Genomic DNA, 23,200 nt, shown 5'->3' on the forward strand with positions numbered 1-23,200 from the left:
TGATTTTCGTGCCCCCCCCATACTCTTCCCGCTTGCGCGCACATATACGCCACACACACAGGCCCATATGCAATAAACCTTTTCTCCTGAGTTATCTCCTAGAACAGCGGTTCCCAACCTTTTTGACGTTGTGACACATCACGTCAAATGCTGAGATCTCCGTGACTGACTGACTGACTGACTGACTGACTGACTGACTGACTGACTGACTGACTGACTGACTGACTGACTGACTGACTGACACACACACACACACACACACACACACACACACAAAAAAAAAATAGTAGTAATAACCACGAATGGATGAAAAGAGTGCATTATCCTGAATATACTTAAAAGGCTAGAACCTTTCAGGAATATTAATATAAACAATCAGTGGGACAGTTAGCCACGCCCCCCTATTTAGAATGATAGCACAGCACCGACAATTTGCACCACGCGTTGTAACCGCAGTGTGCCCCCCCAAAACGCCCCCAGACTCAGTATAGGTAGGTAGCCAGGTATAGGTGCCCCCAGTATAGGATCTCATGGGTAGGTGCCCTCAATATAGGTTGCCAAGCATAGGTTCCCCCAGTATAGGAAGTCCGTTGAAGGTCTCCATCCCCCCCATAGGTAGCCAGGCGTGCACCTACGCCTGGCTACCTATGGGGGGGGGGGGGGGATGGAGACCTTCAACGGACTTCCTATATTGGGGGCACCTATGCTTGGCAACCTATATTGAGGGCACCTACCCATGAGATCCTATACTGGGGGCACCGGCTTCCAAGGGGGCACCTATAGCTGATTACCTATACTGAGGGCACCTACACCTGATTTCCTATACTGGGGGCACCTATAGCTGGCTACCTTTACTGAGGGTGCCAACACTTGGCCACCTATACTGGAGGCACCTCTCCAGTATAGGTGGCCAAGTGTTGGTACCCTCAGTAAAGGTAGCCAGCTATAGGTGCCCCCAGTATAGGAAATCAGGTGTAGGTGCCCTCAGTATAGGTAATCAGCTATAGGCGCCCCCTTGGAAGCCAGCGCCCTGAGCGACCGTTCCGCTCGCTCAGGTCAAAGTCGGCTATGTGAGCGAGTAAAGAAGCCGGTCACCGTCTTTGCATGGATCCTTTCCAGGGAGTGCTTTTGAAAAAAATAGAGATACTGAGAATCCCCCATAGAGATGGACTAATCCAAAACTTATCACATCTGTACTCCCTACTGTATGTGACAGCGACATAGGAGGAAAAGTAATTTACAGTGCATTTTATTCTGCAACAAAAAGTACATTTTATACATATGCATTTTAAGTTTTATACATTAACTATAGTGGTCCTTTAAAAAAGGAGAAAACACATACTCTCTATACCAATGTTTCTCTACATGTTATTGGGATTTACCCCTTGTAAAACCCTGTACTCACCAAGTATCCCCTAGCATAGTAACCATTATCGCAGGTACCTCTAGACAAATATATATTTAGTCGTAGTACATGATAAATGGATCTAAACAATTTCCAAGCATTTACTGTTGCCCTTAATTAGCTAAAATACTATGGTAATTTGGTGTTTAAATAAGAGCGATTTCCTAAAAAAACTCTACATTTATTCTTGGTTAAGTATATTAAGCCTGAGTACTCCCTGGAACCATCAGAAGTACCCCCTGGGGTACGAGTACCACATGTTGGAAACTTAGGCTCTATACATTCTACTGGCACAGTTCTTTTGACGGTCACATTTAAAAGGGAAGGACCAAGCAAAATAAAAAAAATGAGTTTCACTTACATGGGGCTTCTACCAGCCCCATGCAGCCATCCTGTGCCCTATGCATTCCCGCTAGTGCAGGAACATTGAGGCAGGGAACACACTTGACTAAGTTTTACGCGCGCATTTTTCTGCATACCTTTTCTGCACACTAAGTGTGTTTCCATGCAGGAAAACGCGTGCGTTTTTTCACAGCAGCTGATGTAATTGATACAGAAAACTGCCAAAATGTTTAGAATCAGGATGCAGAATGTCAGTTTTTTTCTGCGGGCGAACAACACAGTAAGTGTGTACTAGCACATTGATTAACATGAGTTCTCAGTTTTTCTGTGCAGAAAACGCGCACAAAAATAGTCAAGTGTGTTCCCTGCTTAACACATACATTTTTACGCGTTAGTGGTGCAATGCGTAAATTTTTACACGTTGCACCACCAACACGTAAAATGTATATGTTAATGTTCCTGCACTAACAGGAATGCGTAAAAATGTAGGTCGGCAAAAACTAAACTAGCTGCCAGCGGGGGACTGGAGTAGCAGTGAGTGACTACGAGGGCACAGGATGGCTGCATGGGGCTGGTAGAAGCCCCAGGTAAGTGAAACTCATTTTTATTTTGCTTGGACCTTCCTTTTAAAGCTTGTTGTTTATACCCACATGCCAGCATGACACATGAATTGCTGGAGGCAAGTCTTTGTTTTTGAGAGCAGAGCTTTGCTCACAGATTCAGGAAGAAATGTAGGCAAACTTGAATTATTTTGTATGATAGAGGTGCTCTGAGCTACCATAGTATGTAGGAATTATTATAAAAAACTAAGTGGAATAAGGTAATGCTAAATGATCAAGCATTATTTTGAAAATCTTTACAAATAGGCTTCTGTAATGCAGCAGGTGATATTCTTGTTTTGTCAACATTGAATGTACCCGGTAGTTCTTGTTGCATTGCGTCAGCTCACATTTCTGAATTAGCGACCTCTGAATGGCATAGAGATGTAATGATCAGGCCTCACCTTGCCTTGTCTTTCCAGGAACACTGTTGGTCTGTGTCTGGTAAATGCCATCATTGTTTTGCATACAAACCAGGTGAGAATCGGCCTCCATGCTGAAACCGGCACCAATGCTGATGACATGCTCATTGCATGAATGAATTACTTTAAGTATCTGCAAAGAAAAAAGACACAGCAATTACAGCCCATCTATATGGACACATCCTATATAATAAACCCTACTTGCCCCTGCGTCATCCTCCTGTCCCTGTGTCCTGTGTGTTTTGGCTACTGCGCATATGTAGCCATTGGGACAGGAGGCAGACAGGGCCAGGGGGAGCGGGCGGGTGCTCGTGCTGACATGCAGCGGGGAGATAGACCTAGAGCCCGTTTTTAAACAGGCTTATGTCTGCTAGTTCAACAATAAACAGGTTTAAAGAGACACTGAAGCGAAAAAAAAACTATGATATTATGATTTGTATGTGTAGTACAGCTAAGAAATAAAACATTAAGATCAGATACATCAGTCTAATTGTTTCCAGTACAGGAAGAGTGGAGAAACTCCAGTTATCTCTATGCAAACAAGCCATTAAGCTCTCCGACTAAGTTAGTCGTGGAGAGGGCTGTTATCTGACTTTTATTATCTCAACTGTTCCTGGACTATTTACTTTTCCACTGGCAGAGGAGAGTTCATTACTTCACAGACTGCTCTGAAAGAATAATTTTGAGTGCAGAGTGTTGTGTAATCTGCTCATATTATAGAATGATGCAATGTTAGAAAAAACACTATATACCTGAAAATAAAAATATGAGAATATTTTCTTTGCTGCTAATCTTCTAGTAATTATTCATAGTACACAACCAATTCATTATATCATATATTTTTTTTCGCTTCAGTGTCTCTTTAAGCAAGGAAGAAAAAACGTGGAATAGCTGTGAAATAAACCTATACAGTATAATCTCATAGTAAACTCTGATAAAGTAAGCATACAAGTATAGTAAACTACATGTCCAGGTGCCAAGCACCATTATAAGTATATGGGAGGAAAGCCTGATTAAACCCTTATATAATAGAACTCCTGTTATAGTAAACCTATTTTTTGGCTCCCTGCGGTATTCTGTATTGGGCTATAGTGGGAAGTGGGAAGGTGCATGCGTCAGTTAGAGACCCATGAGCCACAGTGGGTGGGCGGGCTGACAGCAATTTATAGCCTGCTCGCTACCTGCACACTACTATGGGCCTGTGTGGATTACCTGAAAAGCACCAGCTGGTGAGATCCAAGCTTCCTGTGTAAGCTGCTGCCTAATTACTGAGGGAACTGCCTGTCATCTGTGACTTGCTTGTGCATGGCTGCAATGCTACAGTATCATCCATCAGTATTATATCTGCATTAACTGGTGAGACCTATGCTTCTTGTGCAAGCTGTTGTGTAATTATTGCATGTAAATACCTGCATATTGACCACTGTGCATTTTTATCTAGCTTAGACACTATCTCTGTTCGCTTGCTTAAGTATTGAAAAGTAAAAAATTATTCCCAATTATTGACTGAATTAAAGAGACCATGTAACAAAATTTTCAGCCTTATTTCTTCTATCCTATAAGTTCCTATAACTGTTCTAATGTGGTCTGGATTACTGCAGCCTTTTCTAGTTGCACAGTCTCTGTAATATATCTAATCTTTTCTTTGTCAAGCTTTGTTGACCCAGAGAGGAAGGCACTGCCTCTGCTGTGATAGGGAGAAGTTATGCACGCCCCCTGCAGTTTCTGTGTGCGCGCTTTGTTTATCCGTCACAGACAGGTCTCTGCTCTCAATTTCAGCTTGTCTGAGGGGGGAGGAAGCTGCCCATGCTGAGAAAACCCTGACTGGAGTGCAGAAAATTCACTATGTAATACAAACTTATAGTATACTGTAGCATGATAGATCAGTGCTGTCCAACTTCGCAGGCATGGAGGGCCATTTTTTTTCCAGACCACATGGTGGAGAGCCAGCCAGCCGGCCGACACCCCCCACCCCAAAGAATTTTTTTTTTTAAAATGGTTTACCCACAAAATGTAATTAGAGTGATAGCAGATTTCCACACCAATTGCAACCAGATTGGGAGCAGATTCGCCACAAAATGCAATCAGATTGGCAGCATATTTCCAGACAAAATGCAATCAAATTGGCAGCATATTTCCCCACAAAATGCAATAAGATTGGCAGCATATGTCCCCACAAAATGCAATCAGATTGGCAGCATATTTCTGAAAAAAAGCAAAAAGATTGGCAGCATATTTCCCGACAAAATGCAGATTGGCTGCATATTTCTTCTCAAAATGCAATTAGATTGGCAGCATATTTCCCCACAAAATGCAATCAGATTGGCAGCAGATTCTCCACAAAATGTAATCAGATTGGCAGCATATGTCCCCAAAAATGCAGTCAAATTGGCAGCATATTTCCCCACAAAATGCATTTTGACTGGCAGCCGGAATACAGCCATTATTGCCCAACTACAGTCAATCGAGTCCACCATAACCCCCCTTTTCCCTCATGCTGTGGCTGCTTAAATATACATATTTACAGCATCCCCCTCCTTGTTCTCCCCGTGCTGCTGCTGCCGATCTGAGGTGTGTCAGCAGCAGCTGCAGCGAACAGGAGATAGGAGCCAGCCAGACTGGCGCATAGCAGCTGCGCGGTGAATTCAAATGCAGGAAGTGACATCTGTCATGTCCAGCATTTAAAGTCCACCGCGCGGCTGCTATGCGCCGGTCTGGCTGGCTCCTATCTCCTGTTCGCCGCCGATCTGAGATGTGTTAGAGGAGGCGGCAGCAGCAGCACGGGGAGAATGAGGGGGGGGGGGGGGGCTGTAAATATGTACATTTCAGCAGCCACAGCATGAGGGAAAGGGGGTTAAAAAAAAAAAAAAAAATATAAAGTCTTCTCAGCTCTGGGGACTCTCGGGCTTTGTAGAGCTGCCACTGCATGGAGCAAGCGGCCCGCAGCAAGAGGCCGGATGCGGCCCGCGGGCTGCCAGTTGGACAGCACTGTGATAGATACACATGGCCACAAACATGGAGGGGGGGTGGGGATCCTCCTCTCTGAACACTGTTCCTTTAAGCCACTCGCACCACTGCCCGCACTCTCATCCTTTGAAGTTCATGCTGTCCGTCTCTACTCTCCATACCACATTCAGATTGCTGTTATCTACCGCCCGCCCGGTCCAAGCTCTACTTTCATGGATCACTTTTCAGCATGGCTTCTCCAGTTCCTCTCCACTGATATCCCCTCTATCATCATTGGAGATTTTAATATACCCATCGATACTAATTGCCCTACTGCCACCAAACTGCTCTCTCTCACCTCCTCATTTGACCTTGCCCAATGGTCCTCCACTTCCACCCACAAAGATAGCCACACTCTTGACCTTGTCTTTACCCGCCTCTGTTCTATTTCAAGCTTTCATAACACTCCGCTTCCCCTCTCAGACCACAACCTTCTTACCTTCTCAATCAATTCTTCTCTACCGTCAACTCCTCCAACACTACACCATACAGTCACGCGCAGGAATTACCGCAACCTGGATGTGAATTCCCTCACTGAGGCCCTGCAACCTCTAAGTACCCTGTCTTCCTACACTGACCCTGAGGCAGCATCCAGTTACTTATTTAATGTAGTCTCCTCTGCCATGAATTCAGCCGTTCCACTCACCACCACCTGCCCCCGCCAAACTAACCGGCAGCCCTGGCTCACAGAACAAATCAAACAGCTGAAAAGGCACTCCAGGGTGGCAGAAAGATGCTGGAGAAAAAGCACTGCTGTAGAAGACTTCAATCACTATAAACAAACTATGCAGGAGCTCAGGGATGCCCTCACCTCTGCTAAGCAGTCTTATTTCTCCTCGCTCATTTCCTCACAGTCCCACAACCCAAAACAATTGTTCAACACCTTTAACTCCCTACTTCGTCCCCCACCTCCTCCCCCTACCACATGTCTGTCAGCCGACAACTTTGCATCATACTTTACAAGCAAGATTGATGCAATACGTAATAGCTTCAACACACAACCATTTTTACCAGCACAGCCGCCACCTATAAATTCCTTCTGTCCGCCTGCATCCTTGCCCACCACTAACTGCCTTCCCCCCGCTCCACAAGACCACTCTCCCACTCTAACATCTTTCACCACACTAACTGAACAGTGTCTTTCCTCACTAATCTCCAAAGCGCATCTCACTACCTGTGCCCTGGACCCCATTCCCTCTCATCTAATCCCCCAGCTTTCCTCCTCCTTTAATCCCGCTCTAACAACTCTATTCAACCTGTCTATCTCCACTGGCACTTTTCCTTCCTTATTCAAACAAGCTATCATCACACCACTAATCAAAAAACCCTCTCTTGATCCAACTTCTCTATCCAACTACCGTCCTGTCTCGCTCCTCCCCTTTGCTTCTAAACTACTGGAACGTCACATCCATTCAGAATTGTCTGCCTTTCTCTCTACCAACTCCTTACTTGACCCCTTTCAATCTGGATTCCGCACACACCATTTCACTGAAACTGTCCTCACGAAAGTTGCTAATGACCTACTGGTAGCTAAATCCAAAGGCCAGTTCTCCATTCTAATACTCCTTGACCTTTCCTCTGCCTTTGACACTGTTGATCATGCTCTGCTTCTGCAGACACTGTCATCTTTAGGAATCAAGGGACAAGCACATTCCTGGATCTCCTCTTATCTCTCTGGACGCTCTTACACTGTCTCCTTCTCTAACACCAAGTCCTCTCCACACCCACTGTCTGTTGGTGTACCTCAAGGCTCTGTTCTTGGGCCACTTCTTTTCTCAATCTACACCCGTGGCCTGGGACAACTAATTAACTCTTTTGGCTTCCAGTATCACCTCTATGCGGATGACACCCAAATCTATCTCTCAGCTCCTGATCTGTCCTCACTACTATCCAGAGTCCCCGACTGTCTACGTGCCGTTTCTGCATTCATGTCCTCCCGCTTCCTCAAACTCAACATGACTAAAACAGAAATTGTGATTTTTCCACCATTGCTATCTACACCCCCACCAATTGCAACCATAACGGTAGACAACACCCCAATAACCTCAACCACTAAGGCCCGCTGCTTGGGGGTTATACTGGACTCAGAGCTCTCCTTTAAACCTCATATTGCCTCATTAACCACCACCTGCTATTTCCAGCTCAAAAATATATTCCGTATCCGTCCCTTCCTCACACAAGAGGCCACCAAAATGCTTGTTCATGCCTTAATCATCTCCCGCCTAGACTACTGCAACACCCTGCTCTGTGGCCTACCAAAAAACAGGCTAGCTCCTCTCCAATCCCTTCTAAATTCAGCGGCCCGCCTCATTTACCTTTCCACACGCTCTTCCGATGCAGCCCCACTGTGCCACTCTCTCCACTGGTTACCCATTACCCAGAGGATCCAGTTCAAACTCTTGACTCTAACATACAAAGCCCTCCACGAGCTGTCTCCTCCATACATCTCCTCACTAATCTCAAGATATTGTCCCTCCCGCAACCTTCGCTCCTCCCAAGAAATTCTCCTGGCCTCTAAGTTGATCACCTCCTCTCATGCTCGCATCCAGGACTTTACACGAGCATCAGCCCTTATCTGGAACTCTCTTCCACAGCCTGTACGTCATGCTCCAAACCTGGACATCTTCAAACGCACTCTTAAAACACACCTTTTCAGACAAGCTTATAACATTCCATAGCCCTTATTTACTTGTCTGTCACAATGTAATGAGAGGCAAAGAATCACTGCCTCATCCATCCTCCACCCCCTTACCTATTGTGTCCCCCACTACCCATTAGATTGTAAGCTCGCAAGGGCAGGGTCATCCTCCTAATGTTTACTGTTCTTGTAACAATATTTGTGATGCTTGGAACTCTGCTGTACATTTGTTAGTTGTATCTATGTTCCCCTTGTCGTCTTATTGTGCTTTGTAAAGCGCTGCGGAATATGTTGGCGCTATATAAATAAAAAATAATAATAATAATAATAATAATAATAATAATAATACACACACACACACACACACACACACACATATATCACTTCCTGGTTAGCGACCATGTTTTTTGTTTGTAAACACTGCCTAAAACTGGCAATTAAAAGCCAGGATCGCGTCAGGGAGTGGCAGAAACGGCAAAGAGGGATGCAGGAGATCACAGAGACTCGATAGGTATGTTTTTATTGTACAAATCGGACAGTACAGATTCTCTTTAACCACTTTACCTCCCTTGCTACGCTTATCTACTCCCCACAAAACTTTACTTGAAGCTCAGGGGAGTAGATATGCGTACTTGTGGTAAACAGTGTGCTGTATGCCCAATAAGCTATCTGATTATGTATATAGGGTATCATTTTAACCGTGACAAGTGAGAGAATAGATTTTGTGTTGTTTGACAACTGAGGGCTAAGTCATGTGATTTTTTTTACCGGAAAACTGAACGAAAAGCAATAAAACTGTTATTTTCATGTACTCTATACCCCTAAATAAATACTTGTAAAAAAAAAAAAACAAAAGTGACAGCATTGAAAAGAGAATACATAGTTACCCTAGGGACTTAGCTTTTAAATATGTATGCCATGAGAGTGTATTACTGTTAATCATGAAGATAAGGGCTTTTAATTACTGATAGAGTACAATGAGAAAACAAAAAACACAAACCAGAAACTAATATATTATCGCCATACATTGTACTAGGAACATCATTTAAATGTTGAGATAACCAGGACAAATTAGCAAATACAATGTGTGGGTTTTACCTATGGTAACATTGTTTATTCAAACTATAGTGCATGGAAATGGAGAAATAGTGTATTTTTCTTTTTTTTCTCATTTTTCCCTTTAAAATGCACAGATAATAGCATAATTACTAAAAGCAAATATCACCCTCACAAAGCATAATTTGTGGCAAAAAAAACAAGATATAGATCATTTACATCTGATGAGTAGCAATAAAGTTATTGGTGAATGAATGGGAGGAGCGCTGAAATGTGAAAATTGCTCTGGTTTTTAAGCAAAAAACCCTGTGGTGCTGAAGTGGTTAAGATACAGTACTATAGTATTTACATGCTTTGGTTTGCTATATCCTATATTGTCATACTCCTTTGCCTGGTCCCTTGGAGTGCGTAAGGGGCTTAAAAAAAAAAATTAGAAGAACAAAAAGGCATCTTACTAAAACATTTACAGTATATTATATGCAACCAGCATTTTTTTTTTACTAGACCAGCGTTGGAAGGGTTACACAGGGCTTTAAAGTCCCTGGAGATTTTTGCAGACGCATCCGAACTTGAGTTAGATACTTTTTGTTTACACAAATGTATCTAAGTGTTTATTGTGACTCATCTCTCTCACTGAGAAGGAGTTGGAGGACAGCCAAAGAGTGTGTAACATTTCTAAATATATACATATAACTAAATAGAATGTAACTATCTGAACGTCTGCACGGAACTTAAAACCTCTGTGTTTAACCCTTCCAATGCTGGTCTAGTAAAAAAAAATGCTTTTTGCATATAATATGCTGTAAATTATGTTTTAGAGCAAAGTTGAAATGCAGGGTTATATTCCGCTTTAAAAACAGAAGGTATTTGCGATTATTCAGGTTGGAGTGAGCATATGAGGTGTCCCACAGTTCATCAGTGCTAAATATGCAATACTGCAACACACACACACTGACAATACATACCTCATTGTGTCGCCTTGAAGGGATTTTTATACTGATATTGCCAACTTCCATGTGAATTACTAAACCGTCTACGCGTGGAATTGTGTACTGATAATTTCTAAGGTCCTGAAAAAACACAACAGGAATAAATAGCAGGCAGATAAGCCAAGACATAGATTACAGAAATATTAATTTAAATCAAAGATGAGCTAATGTCATAACATGCAAAAAATAACTGAAGATACAACAGATTGATGGAGGGCTTCTTACTCTGCCACGGAATGTGTTGGCTTTTTATAAAATCAGTAGTAGGAATGAGGATAATATTTATTCTTGTCAATTCTCCTCCCCCCACCCCGCTTAAAGTGGACTCAGCACTGTGCCGCGCTTCATGACAGAAGTCCTGGAGATGAGAGTACAGCGCTGTACTCACATCTCCCAGTATGCATCACATACACACCCCAACACACACACACACCCCCCAACACACACACACACACCCCAACACACACACACCCCCCAACACACACCCCCCCCAACACACACACACACCCCAACACACACACACCACACACACCTTATGGGGAGGTTCTCTTTTTAACCATTTCCGTATCAGCCGTCTTTGCCCACTTAAGGACCAGAGACTGCTAGTACGGTAAAACACGGTCAACGAATCGCCACAATAATCCGCCGCTCAACGCTGTTCTGTCCCCACTGCAGGTCCCTCTCTCTGCCATTCCTATGATGGCACAGCATTGGCGCTGGTCAGGAGCCGCTTTCATTGGCTCCTGACCCAGTCAATCAATGCAAGCCAATGGGAATGGCTTACAGTGACGACAGGGTCAGGTGCATAAGAACACCGCTCCTTACCGGCACACAGAGTTCTGCCCTCAGAGACGACAGGGCAAGTGTACGGCGGTGGGGAGAAAATGGTGTGATTGGCGGGAGCGGCTTGACTGCGCTGCTGGATGATTGAAATATACATCCTGTCAGATCCGCGCTGCCATATGCAGGACGTAGGTTTGAACAGCGTCGGTCCGCAAATGGTTAAAAAAAATAAACAAAAAACAAAGCTCAGTACACTTTAAAGTACCTAAACTACTAATAGGACTACACACAGTGATACAACCAACAGCCTCCCACTGCAATCAGTGCATGGACAGCATGTCAGTTTCATGACTCAGCCAACCCCTTCCACAAATATCAGAATGACGCCTATACCAGATCCTGACGCCTATCCCAGATCCTCCTCTCACTATTTAACACTGTCACTATGCTAAGACCAAAACCTTGAAAAAAAAAAAAAAAAGTTTGTCTAAATCCACAAAAATTCAGTACTTACAGTTAATAAATTAATGATAGTATGTCCAATCTCTCCAAATACGGATTTTCGATTTCTTTGGCTTATTACCGGAGAAGGGTATGCTTAAGGAATTAAATCAAACAGTATAGGATTAAAACAAATTGTAAAGAAAAAAGAAAAAAAAAAAAATCTACTGTATATACTCGAATAGAAGTCAACCCCAAAATTTGACCCTTTTTACCTGGAATTTTTTAATGACTCAAGTGTAAGTCTACCCAGCAAGTTTAATGGCTGCACATGGGGACCAGGAGTGGTTCACGGCTGTATTGCAGCCAATAACTGATGTACATTGCATGCTGTGCACTGAGAGATCAGAATGCAGGCAGGACCAGGGGTAACAACGGGAAGGAGAGAGAGGCTAGACAGCAGGTGAGAGCATGAAGTGCATCTCTTATCCCAGGATAAGGGCCCTTTTACACTTAATCAGTTGCTCTCAGTTAAAACGGAAAGAAAACCGATTTTCAAAGCAAGTCCCATGTTTTCCTATTGTACCTTTCACACTTAACGCATTTTAACTGAAATCTTCTTCCCAATGCACTATGGAAAAACCGCGTACCAACGTGCACTAACACATACTAATGCACACTAACGCATACCAACTGATTAAGTGTAAAAGGGGCCTAAGAGTCAGAAATTTAGGTCTGACTCTTATACAAGTCCACTCCTGTACTTTTATGTTTATTTCCTTTTGATGATTAATGCATGTTGTTACAATATAGTCAAGAACATTAAAGTATTCTGGAACTGTGGGTGGCATGGTACCACCTGAATCTCCAGATGGTTGTCCTCCGGGTGGTCCCCATCCACCATAGCCCCCTACCACGGCCCCTTGAGCTCCTTGTGTGTTAGTTATCAGCCTAGTTAAGAAATCACTAGTGTTTTTTACATATATGGTGTGTGCGGAGGCACAGGGAGAATCTTCTGGTGGTTCCCCCTCCCCCATCAGACTGCACCCCACTAAGTTTTGGCCTGTGGGCAACCTAAGGTACATCTGTTCTCAGTTCTTTATCAGACATGTGTCCAATCATGTATGTGTAGGATGCGATTGTATCCACAGTTAGTGTAGGGAACCCTATATGAGATTAGTCTTGACATGGTCATAGGGGCTTACCCACATGCCAGTGGATATGTGGAACCAACTATCTCGATTTTTGGATATGTTGCGAGTGTGAGCCACGGTCTCTTTAAAATTCTGCTGCATGTCTCTGCTCAGCCTCTTGAGCTCCTCATGTGTATCAGCCTGGTTGAGCCACTACTAGTTTTTGTTAAATAAAAACACTTACCTGCAAATTCTGCACCCAATCTCAGCATTAAGCGAATAGGAAACACCTTTGCCCAGGGAACTTCCATTTTCTGTATAATAACCCCACACAAGAAAGGACTATTGGGAACAGGCAAGTCGCTGAGGTCCTGAAAAGTGGGTGTAAAAAACAGGAAGCCGCCATGATCCTTGCTACCCAGGAAGCTTTCTGTAAAGGTTATATTCTCCAAATTGCCTATATATTTTCCTGTTACAAAAAAGTACAAACATTTAAAATTACAAAACCGAATAAATTTGAGATAACAACCAAAATCAACACTTTCTTTAAAAATGTATTAAAAGTGGAATTAGGACTTGGCATATCGTATTGTGTACCACAGCAAAATGTCAATTAAAAAGAGAAAAAAAAAAAATCTCCTTTTTTACCGTATATACTTGCATATAAGCCGACCCATGTATAAGACGAGGTACCCACTTTTACCTCAGAAACCAGGAAAAAGTGATTGACACACGTACAAGCCCCCACCCGAATATAGCCCCCTCCAGAGTAGCCAGATGTTCCCCCAGTACAAGTCAGCCTCCCTTCCCATAGCCATATGTGCCACAGGATGACACAGCGATGTCTCAAGAAACCACTAGATGGCGTCATAGATATGAGACGATTTCCAGACTGGAAGAATCCCTGATCTTTGCACCGCTGACACATTGCTTGCATGCTCCGCATCACAAGCCGGGGGGAGTCTTGCGCAGCACACTCTGCACACCATGTTGCAGGGGATGGGGGGGGGGGGGGGGGCACAGACAGCAGGGTGCAAGCTGGTATGAGCAGGATCACTAGTGCACAATCCTTACTGCCATAACAAAACCTGCTCCACCACCATGTGTTTTACTCCACTCACTCGCCTATAAGCCAAGGGGGTAACTTTTCAGCAATTTTTTTATGCTGAAAAATTAGGCTTACACGCGAGGGTCGTTCATAAGTCGGGGAGTACCTGAACTGAGCAGCATCCTGTACATAAGAAGTCTGAGTAGACAGCTGCAGTTACTACAGCATGGCTATAGAAAGCTATAATAAGATCAAGAACAACTGATCTGTAGGTATGTCTAGAATGGTTTTGTTACTAATCATTTGAAGAGCTTAATTCAAGGCACAAAATTCTTTCCTAGATCTGTGTAAGCACTTTGTTACAAACATTTTTCTATAAGAGCGTATAGTGTGTATACTGGATTGACATGCTATCTAAAAAGGGGTGTAAATAATGGAAGTGTTCGATCGAGGGGCCTCAATTTAAACACACACAATCACTTCAAAGCCTAACGGTAATTCCAATTTTAATAATAAAAAAGGTATAGAGGTCACCCTCATGCCCATACCCAAACGTACTGACAGTCTCATTGTCAAATTAACATGAAATAGCCAAGAACTTTTTTCTTTTTTAGGCAATGATGGCAATGGCAACAAGCTGATATCGCCCAGTACAATTTGTATGAAAAAAAAAGGAAAACATAATAAAATACACCCCCCCCCCCCCCCCCACACACACACACACACACAGACTACTAGGGGGCAAATCTGCTCAGTAGAATACAGTTGACGGCTACATGTGAAAGCTGAAAAGATAATATTGTTTATTCCCGTTGGAGAGGTTCCCAATAGGAATAATTTATTCTAGGAATCCATTGTAGCAGGATCCTATCATGTGTGGGGTAGCACGAGTTTATGGACCACATAATATCAGTACAAGGTTATTTTGTGACAAACTAGATGGAAAGGCAAACATGCACCTTCTCACCTTTCTGTGCATCATTGTAGATATTCAGCAGAAGCTTAAATATATCCTTTGGCACAATCTCTTCATCCGGCAAACACTTTAATACAACTACAACCTCTGCCTGGCCTAAGCCATGTAAGCCATTTGTAGAGAAGAACCAGCATTTTTCTGACACATCTATATAGAGTAAAAGAAAACATTTAGGGTTTTGTATACATTTAGCACAGACAGTGTGACATCACACTACATTTATGGGCAGCACTATGGCGTAGTGGCCTTGCAGCGCTGGGTCCACAGGACACTATCTGCATGGAGTTTGTATGTTTTCCCTGTGTATGTGTGGGTTTCCTCCGGGCTCTTAGTCCCCCCCCCCCCTTAACATACAGACAAGTTGATTGGCTTCCTGTTAAATTGGCCCTAGACTACGATACATAAACTACACGATACATACATAGACATAGGACTATGGTAGGGACTAGATTGGGAGCCCCTCTGAGGGACAGTTAAGTGACAAGACAATATACTCTGTACAGCGCTGTGGAAAATAGACTATATAAATACTAAATAATAGCTTATAGAAGGCACCTGAGAATACGCTCTTACTTACATGTTACTATCTTGACATTCACAAGTAAATTTGCATTTAGGATGAAGGTTATGGGATTTGGTCCATCCTCTTTTAAAAGCATCATCGCTCCTGCATGAGTGGGGCTGTTTTCCACCAAGGCATCTGAAACAAGGACATTTACATTATACTAAGGTATAGTAACAGGCATGCAAATACTAACATGCTGTAAGGAATTTATCAAAGTGTGATAATATAGGATGAATGCTGAGGAATTATTTGGATATTATCTGAATGACTGGAACTTGCACTGTGCAGCTCTGCACCACACTACTGTCACCTCTATAGCCTGCCCAGTGACTAAATGCTATAGTCTATATCAAGAAATCATGTCCTAAGGCCCCATTCACACCTAAAACTGCAAAACGATTACCGCCGGGGTTTTCTGGGACACTGCAGCATTTTGGGAGCGATCGCGATTAGCGGTGCTATGCATGCTAATCGCGATCACAAAATGCTGCATGTGACGTGTTTGTGGTTAACGCTAACCGCAAACGTGGCAGTGAGAACACTGCCATAGGCTTACATGGGCTAGCGGTTTTTAAAAACAGCTAGCGTTTTGCGCTGAGCGGGAATCGCGCGATTCCCGCTCAAGTGTGAATGGGGCCTCAAGGTCACCGGTCGTTAGTAGATTCAGCTCCACAACATCGGTCTGATGAATACGGTAACTTCAATAATATTATACAAGATTACTTTGATTCGGTATAAATAATGTTTTCAGTACAAACGTTTCTTATTGCGTTTCCATCTGTGCGCTTCTGTCAACTTTTCAGCAACCGGTATCAATCAGTAACATTGATGTGCTGAAAAAAAGTGGGTAGAAGCGCACTAAGTGGAAACGAGGCATGTGTTGGGATAGATAACCTCACAATTAGAGGATTTCCTACTCTGAACTGGCTCTGAGCATTGGGCCATGGCTCTTGGGTAGGGAATCTCAGAGTAGGATATTTTAAAATAATGCTGTGAAAGAACAAAGAGTGACCCTCGTCACCCTGAAGTGCCAACTCCTCTTCTCATAAACCATGCTGTGAAGTGGATAGGGATCATCTGGCCAGGAAAAAACAAAAACTGACACATGATTGAAGTTATAGAATGATTTTCACCAATGTTTCAGCGCACCAGTGCGAGGCTAGGAGAGGGTAATCTGTATAGTAGGAAAAAAAGCATTTTTAATTTTAATTTTTACTTGACAAGCTGTCAGGCCGGATTTACATCACAGGAGCCAATAGGCACAGATGTCCTGGCTCCATAGACTTCACCCTCCATGAACCTACAAACCCCAACCGAAGCGCACCATTGGCTGGCTGTCCCTCCTCCCTTACTTTCCTTGTCTGGCGTAGTTAGCTACAGGTGCAATTTAGTATAAGGTAGCCAGAGGTACCCTCAGTATTAAGTAGCTAGAGGTGACCCAAAGTATTACGTAGCTGGAGATGCCCCCAGTTGAAGATAGATGTCGGCAGTGGAATGCTTAGAGTTGGGCGAGTAACCTCTCATTTACACTCCACTCGGGCTCTGCATAGGGAAATTGAAGGAAGCACTCGGGGAGAGGAGAGAGCTACCTTTCCATCATCAAGCGCCTGTAGGCACGTGCCTACAATGCCTTATGGTAAATCCGGCCCTGCAAGCTGCAATATATAACCACAAGACTTACCTCCTCCATCCCCAGTTGTTAGCAGAAGAGGCGGTAGGCCTAACTCATCATCAGGAATAAGACTGGTCTCCCGGCTGACACATTTATCAATCCCACAAAGCATTGTGTAGTCTGATGGGGAGGATATGTGGAAGGGGCTGGCCGCTTCTCCAGTGACAGATCCTGGTTCATTGGACACTTCAGTGGAAGCCTCCGCTGGTTTTACTGCTTCATCACACTGGCTTGCAATGTCCAGCAGAGGGCCAGTAGCCTGAGAGTAGACAGGGTCAAATATTAACAGGTTACCTTTTGTATCAAACAGCTAAACAGCAACCAGTACAACTGCCATCTTCATGCAGCTTCCCTGCATTACTACAGCTAACATCTAGAAATATGCCTGAAGAAGGGGACTAGATCCCAGAAAGCTTGCATTATTTAACTTTATCAGTTAGCCATTAAAAGGTATTACTTTTACAAGACTGTTTTTTTTTCTACCGACATATCTTTTGTATCAAGAAAATGATATTTTTACATTACAGGAGGCTGATAATGTGAAGTCACCAGTACTGAGAGGCATAGTGAAATGTAAAGCCATTTGTGAGTTTCTAATGACAGAGTAGGGAACAGCCCACTGTGTGAGTCACTGTACATCAGATGTGGCCAGTTTCCAGCATGTGATACAGACATGTGATTATCAGCAGAGTTAATAATGAGGAGGCCACAGTGACTTGGAAGTCTCACAGAGAGGGGTGAAAACTCTTCGAAGATGACAAAGTAATAAATCCATGCTTTACCATAGCTTGTACAACTGGCAGGTTTTTATTGCTGTTTGAATCCCCATTCCCAAGAATTCACCTACTGTCCCAATTAAAAACTTTTTCCTGGTGCAATTTGTCTTTCAAATGCATCACCTCCACATGAGTGTTCAATGTTGAAAGAAAAATAAATAAAAATTTGTTTCTCTGGAGGACCAGATGGCTCTACAGACCATCTACTCAATCCGGGTTAGCAAAGTGGAGTTGTGTGTGGCACTGGAGAAAAGCCCTCCTTCACCTCTTCCTGAGTATGTTGTACAGCTTGCATCAGGCTGTCATGAGCTGTAAGAGACTACAGAATGGTCCCACCCTTACTGCAGGAGAGAGGGGAGGGGGAGCCATAGATGTGGATAAGGAAAGGCAAAGCCCACTATAAGATATGGCTGGCCAATGAGATGCAAATAATTTCCGAGATGATGCAGGATTATGCTAATTTTGTATGCAGCTTAAAAAAAAACAGACCAATCAAATCACACCTCAGCAGGATTCAATAGGTTCATTTCAAGCTTCATACAAAAATTTGCATTCCCGGCATCTATACTTGTTCAACTCTTCCCTGCCCAGTGTATAATAAAGCATTTACGGTAACCTTCTCACACCTTCCTCACTGTCCTTATAGGGTTAAAGTAAACAAAGTGAGAAAACCCTCTTTGTGTTTGATACTTACCCGAGTAGAGAGAAGGCTTTGGATAGAATAGAGCCTCCCAGTTTCTCTGTGCAGCCTGTTGGCCCAGCGCTGTCCACCATGTGACTCCTTCGACAGGTCATATCGAATGCATCATATGAGTCACAAGCGCACATGCCATTGCAATACAAAAATGACATTTTTTGATCAACTTTGTTTTTCCTTCACCACCCTGGCTGGAGGAACTTTTTCACAATGGAACACTAAGCCCAGCGTCCTATACTTTAATCTGACATCGAAATACCATCAATTGACGGCCCGCTAGGACATGGGCAAAATCACCATCTTGGACTACTTCTTACAAAGACTATGGCTTAAATAGACTTCCAATTATGGTATTCTGAACTGTATTATAGGACATTCTCTTTCCTTTTCATCGCTACCCATTTCTATCAACCCAATCTTTTCTGACTGACAGGTATATTTATCTGTTGGTTGTAAAGTATATTTGAGTGTATAGTTTTAGAATAAAACTAACGATTTTATCGTTCGGTCTTTTGCCTGGTCTGGTAATCCGATTGTTGCTGCAAAGAATCTACGCTCCGAAGAGTCATACTGCTGCATTGTTTATGCTTTCTTATAAATGGTTGTTTTGCTAATTAGGTTTGCAAATCGTTTCTTCCTTCTAAGAATAGCTAGCGGGAGTCTTTTTCCTTCCTTCAAAAAAAAAAAAAAAAAAAAAAAGGGTGGTGGCAGTGAAATTACATTAATTTCTATTTTACCGATTGTACATGTATGGGCATCATCAACGAATCTTAACAGTTACTGTGCACACATTGGATTTGCCTCCAGAAGTCTCTAGTGCACGAGCCGTGCATGGCAACCGTGGCCTAGTAATACAGGATTGGCCGGTGGTTGTCACATTACATTGTCGGCAGCAGTGCGACCAATCTTTAGCGCCAGTCTGTTCACCGTGTTTTAAGCCTTCGGTTACAACTATTCCCCGAATGGCAACGGGAGCAGATTAGATGGAATTGGTGCGCTTTTTCACGATATCTGCGATTCAACAACCAGTCTTTTTAACATCAGTTAGACGGGACCGCGGTGGTAAAGCAATTCGACCTGGTAAGTCGAACGGCCTTTTGGAAATGTACTTTTGTAGGCAGAAGTAAAGGTTTCGGGTTTATTTTTTATAAACACACTGAGGAGGGCATGGGAATGGATAAATGCTTTACCACACACTGGACAGGGAGGAACTGGGCAGGATGAGACGAATATTGCTGAGCTGTGGCTCTGGCCACAAAAAGTTAATCTGTAAGCAAGTAAGGACATTTGTCTGGACTGTCGGCCACAAATATAACAAACTGCATAATTGTAAATTCCTCTATTCACTTATACTAACTATGAAAAAACTGAGACAACATGCCTTTAACCTAAACATTATTTTCGAGCCAAGTACAGTGCCTGAACGGGTGCTTTGAGGCAAGCAGCACACAGTGAGCCCCCGAAGCTGTTCCTCACCAAGGCACACTCTGGAGATACAGGACTAGCTGGATAGGAATCCTGTGTGGCCCTCTTGCTGACACCGGCAAGTTTACTTGTATCAGCAACTTCCCCATTGGGCAATAATCCATCAGCAAACCACACCCTCTTCTGTTCTTTCTGGTTCAGGCCTAGCAAGCAAACAAAAACACAATAAGGACAAATAATACATTTGGACTATCCAAATCATAACAAAATAAAGCAAAAATAAGATATAATGAATGAGCAACCGAGGAGTTCAAGGAAGACAAAGGAGCAAACTCATTAAAGCCGACAGGAGGAAAATTAGAAACAGAAGCCCAGAAGAACCAATTATCACCCATCTTTCATTTAACAGGTGGAACCAGATTGGTTCTTCAGAAGCATGTGGTCAACTTTTGCACTTACTCTCTATCTGGTCTTGAGTTCTTTACCTTAAAGGAAAACTTAAGTCAAATAAAAAAAATGACATTTACTCACCTGGGGCATCCCTCAGCACCCCGAAGCTGGATGGTGCCCTCGCAGCCCCGCTCCGATCGTCCTGTCCCCGCCGGCGGCTACTTCCGGTTCGGCGACAGCCGCCGACAGGCTGGGAACGCGGCTGATTTTCCGCGTTCCCAGCCGCTGCTATCACCCTCTATGCTGCTATAGCGTGTATATAGACGCTATAGCAGCATAGAGGGTGATAGCAGCGGCTGGGAACGCGGAAAATCAGCCGCGTTCCCAGCCTGTCGGCGCTGTCGCCGAACCGGAAGTAGCTGCCGGCGGGGACAGGACGATCAGAGCGGGGCTGCGAGGGCACCATCCAGCTTCGGGGTGCTGAGGGATGCCCCAGGTGAGTAAATGTCATTTTTTTTTTTTGACTTAAGTTTTCCTTTAAAGCAGATCTTCAACCAACGTTTTCCATTTAAGATTTGAACAGGGTGAGCTGATTTTTATTGCTGGCTAGATTTCTCTTCACCCCCCAAAGTAATGCTGAATACGCACGTTGAGATTTCCCGTTCGATTCCCGGGATCGAACGGATCGAATCGATTATTTCCAACATGCTCGATTCGGATTTCGATCGTTTCTGCCATCGATTTGGCATACTTAACATGCAAACCGACGGCAGAAACGATCGAAATCCGAATCGAGCATGTTGGAAATAATCGATTCGATCCGTTCGATCCCGGGAATCGAACAGGAAATCTCAACGTGTGTATTCAGCATAAGAGAGAAGTCAGAGCAGGAGGTGAAGTGAAAGATCTCCAATGGGAGACAGACAGCACTAAAGCACTCTTTGGTAAAGCAAGATTCAGGGCTGGTGCACACCAGAGCGGTTCTGAAGAGTTTTTTAAAACGCTTGCAGGGGGAAAACCGCTTGGCTAATGAAAGTGAATGGGTTGGTGCACACCAGAGAGGTTCGTTTTTTCAACAAATGCAAACTCGGGGGCTGCAGAATTTTTTATATTTCTGAGGCGTTTTGCCTCAATGGTAAAGTATAGGACAGTGGAAAACTGCTCTGAAAAATGCTAGATCAGAGCGATTTTCCAGGCGTTTTTGTTACAGTAAAAGCTGTTACTGAACAGCTTCTGTAACAAGATTTGTAATCTGCTACACAAAAACGCTAGGCATGTTTAGAAAACGTCTGTAAACATGCCTAGAATCACTCTGAAATCTGCTTCAAAAACATCTAGCGTAATGGAGATCTGCTAGAGGTTTTTGATGTGCACTGGGCCTAATGTCTGTATTCTTGTGAAGATTTTAGTTTCGTGTTCTAGCAACAGGGTCAACAAAAACATAAAACACGAAGTGACAAACTTAATGATAGGGATATACACAGCAAGATGTATACTGAAGGTCTAAGTCTTCCCCACCTTGGCCATTATTAAATTACAATTGGACTAGAATCCAGTACAGGTATGTACAGGCACTATTCTGCTGCTTGGTGCTAGCCAGACTACAGCCTTTAGCAAGAGGCAGAAGGAGGCACATTATTCACCCTAAAATTTCAACTTTTTATCTTTAGAGATGGTTTCAGACAGCAGTCTAGTAGTAGACACTGCACAGCCAGCGAGCTTTATTCTATGGAAAAGGGACGTGTGTGCATGTGTGCGTGCTCGTGTGTGTGCACCAGAGTCGGAAGGGGGGGGGGGGTCACTATTTTCAGCTGGTAAAAAAAAACAAATACATAAACTAAGCGTAGCTGTAGCAATCATTTTGTGCTATTTAAGGAGAAGTGCAGTACAAATCCTTAAAGGGAACCAGAGAGGAGTGCGTCGCTAAAATAGAAAAAAGATTTTATACATACCTGGGGCTTCTTCCAGCCCCATAAGCCTGGATCGCTCCCACGCCGCCATCCTCCACTTCCTGGATCCGCCGGTACCAGGCCCGTCACTTCCGGCGGACGCGGCCAATTGTCCGCATCACAGGGGCTCCCTCCATACCCGTACGCATGCGGCTGCACAGTAAGCAGACACACGGGTACCTGTATGGAGGGAGCCCCCTGTGATGCGGAGAATTGGCCGCATCCGCCGGCCGACTGGCGGCAATGACGGGACCCGGAGGACGGCGGCGTGGGAGCGATCCAGGCGTATGGGGCTGGAGGAAGCCCCAGGTATGTATAAAACCTTTTCTTCGTCCTCTCTGGTTCCCTTTAACATTTGTCCCAAACAGGGACTGTAAAGGCTTTTCCACTTAAAGAGAATCTGTACTCTAAAATTCTTACAATAAAAAGCATACCATTCTATTCATTATGTTCTCCTGGGCCCCTCTGTGCGGTTTCTGCCACTCCCTGCTGCAATTCTGGCTTGTAATTGCTAGTTTTAGGCAGTGTTTACAAACAAAAGACATGGCACGTGATAGGCTGAGAGGAGCTCAGTCTGTGACTCATACAGAGCCTGCAGGGGGCCTGGAGAGGGTGTGTATAACTTCTATCCTATCACAGAGTAGCACATTCCTGCCTGAGCCCGACAAAGCTGTCAGAGGAAAGAAGATTAGATAACAGATAATACAGCCACTGTGCAACTAGAAAAGGCTGCAGTAAGACAGACCACATTAGAACATGTATAGGAACTTATAGGATTGAAGAAATAAGGCTGAAAATTGTTACAGAGTCTCTTTAAAAGAAAAAAAAAAATAAAACGATCACTTCAGATTGGGTTTACAAGATTTCTTAGGCTCACTAATGTTCTCA

The 23,200-nt window shown here is 43.7% G+C and overlaps 1 protein-coding gene across 2 annotated transcripts in view; it reads right to left on the minus strand.

Annotated features, from left to right (window-relative positions):
* ZFYVE16 (zinc finger FYVE-type containing 16) overlaps positions 1 to 23,200 on the minus strand; it is a 68,049-nt gene that overhangs the window by 13,553 nt on the left and 31,296 nt on the right. For both annotated transcript variants that reach the window (XM_068248042.1, XM_068248035.1), the window contains 8 exons: positions 20,025 to 20,176; positions 17,085 to 17,334; positions 15,416 to 15,538; positions 14,830 to 14,985; positions 13,059 to 13,283; positions 11,755 to 11,837; positions 10,434 to 10,538; positions 2,751 to 2,901 (listed from right to left, as the gene is read on the minus strand). In XM_068248042.1, coding sequence (XP_068104143.1) covers positions 2,751 to 2,901; positions 10,434 to 10,538; positions 11,755 to 11,837; positions 13,059 to 13,283; positions 14,830 to 14,985; positions 15,416 to 15,538; positions 17,085 to 17,334; positions 20,025 to 20,176 — 1,245 coding nt within the window. The remainder of the gene's footprint in view (positions 1 to 2,750; positions 2,902 to 10,433; positions 10,539 to 11,754; positions 11,838 to 13,058; positions 13,284 to 14,829; positions 14,986 to 15,415; positions 15,539 to 17,084; positions 17,335 to 20,024; positions 20,177 to 23,200) is intronic.

Source organism: Hyperolius riggenbachi, chromosome 1 (assembly GCF_040937935.1).
Source record: "Hyperolius riggenbachi isolate aHypRig1 chromosome 1, aHypRig1.pri, whole genome shotgun sequence".
In the NCBI taxonomy this organism is placed as follows: domain Eukaryota; kingdom Metazoa; phylum Chordata; class Amphibia; order Anura; family Hyperoliidae; genus Hyperolius; species Hyperolius riggenbachi.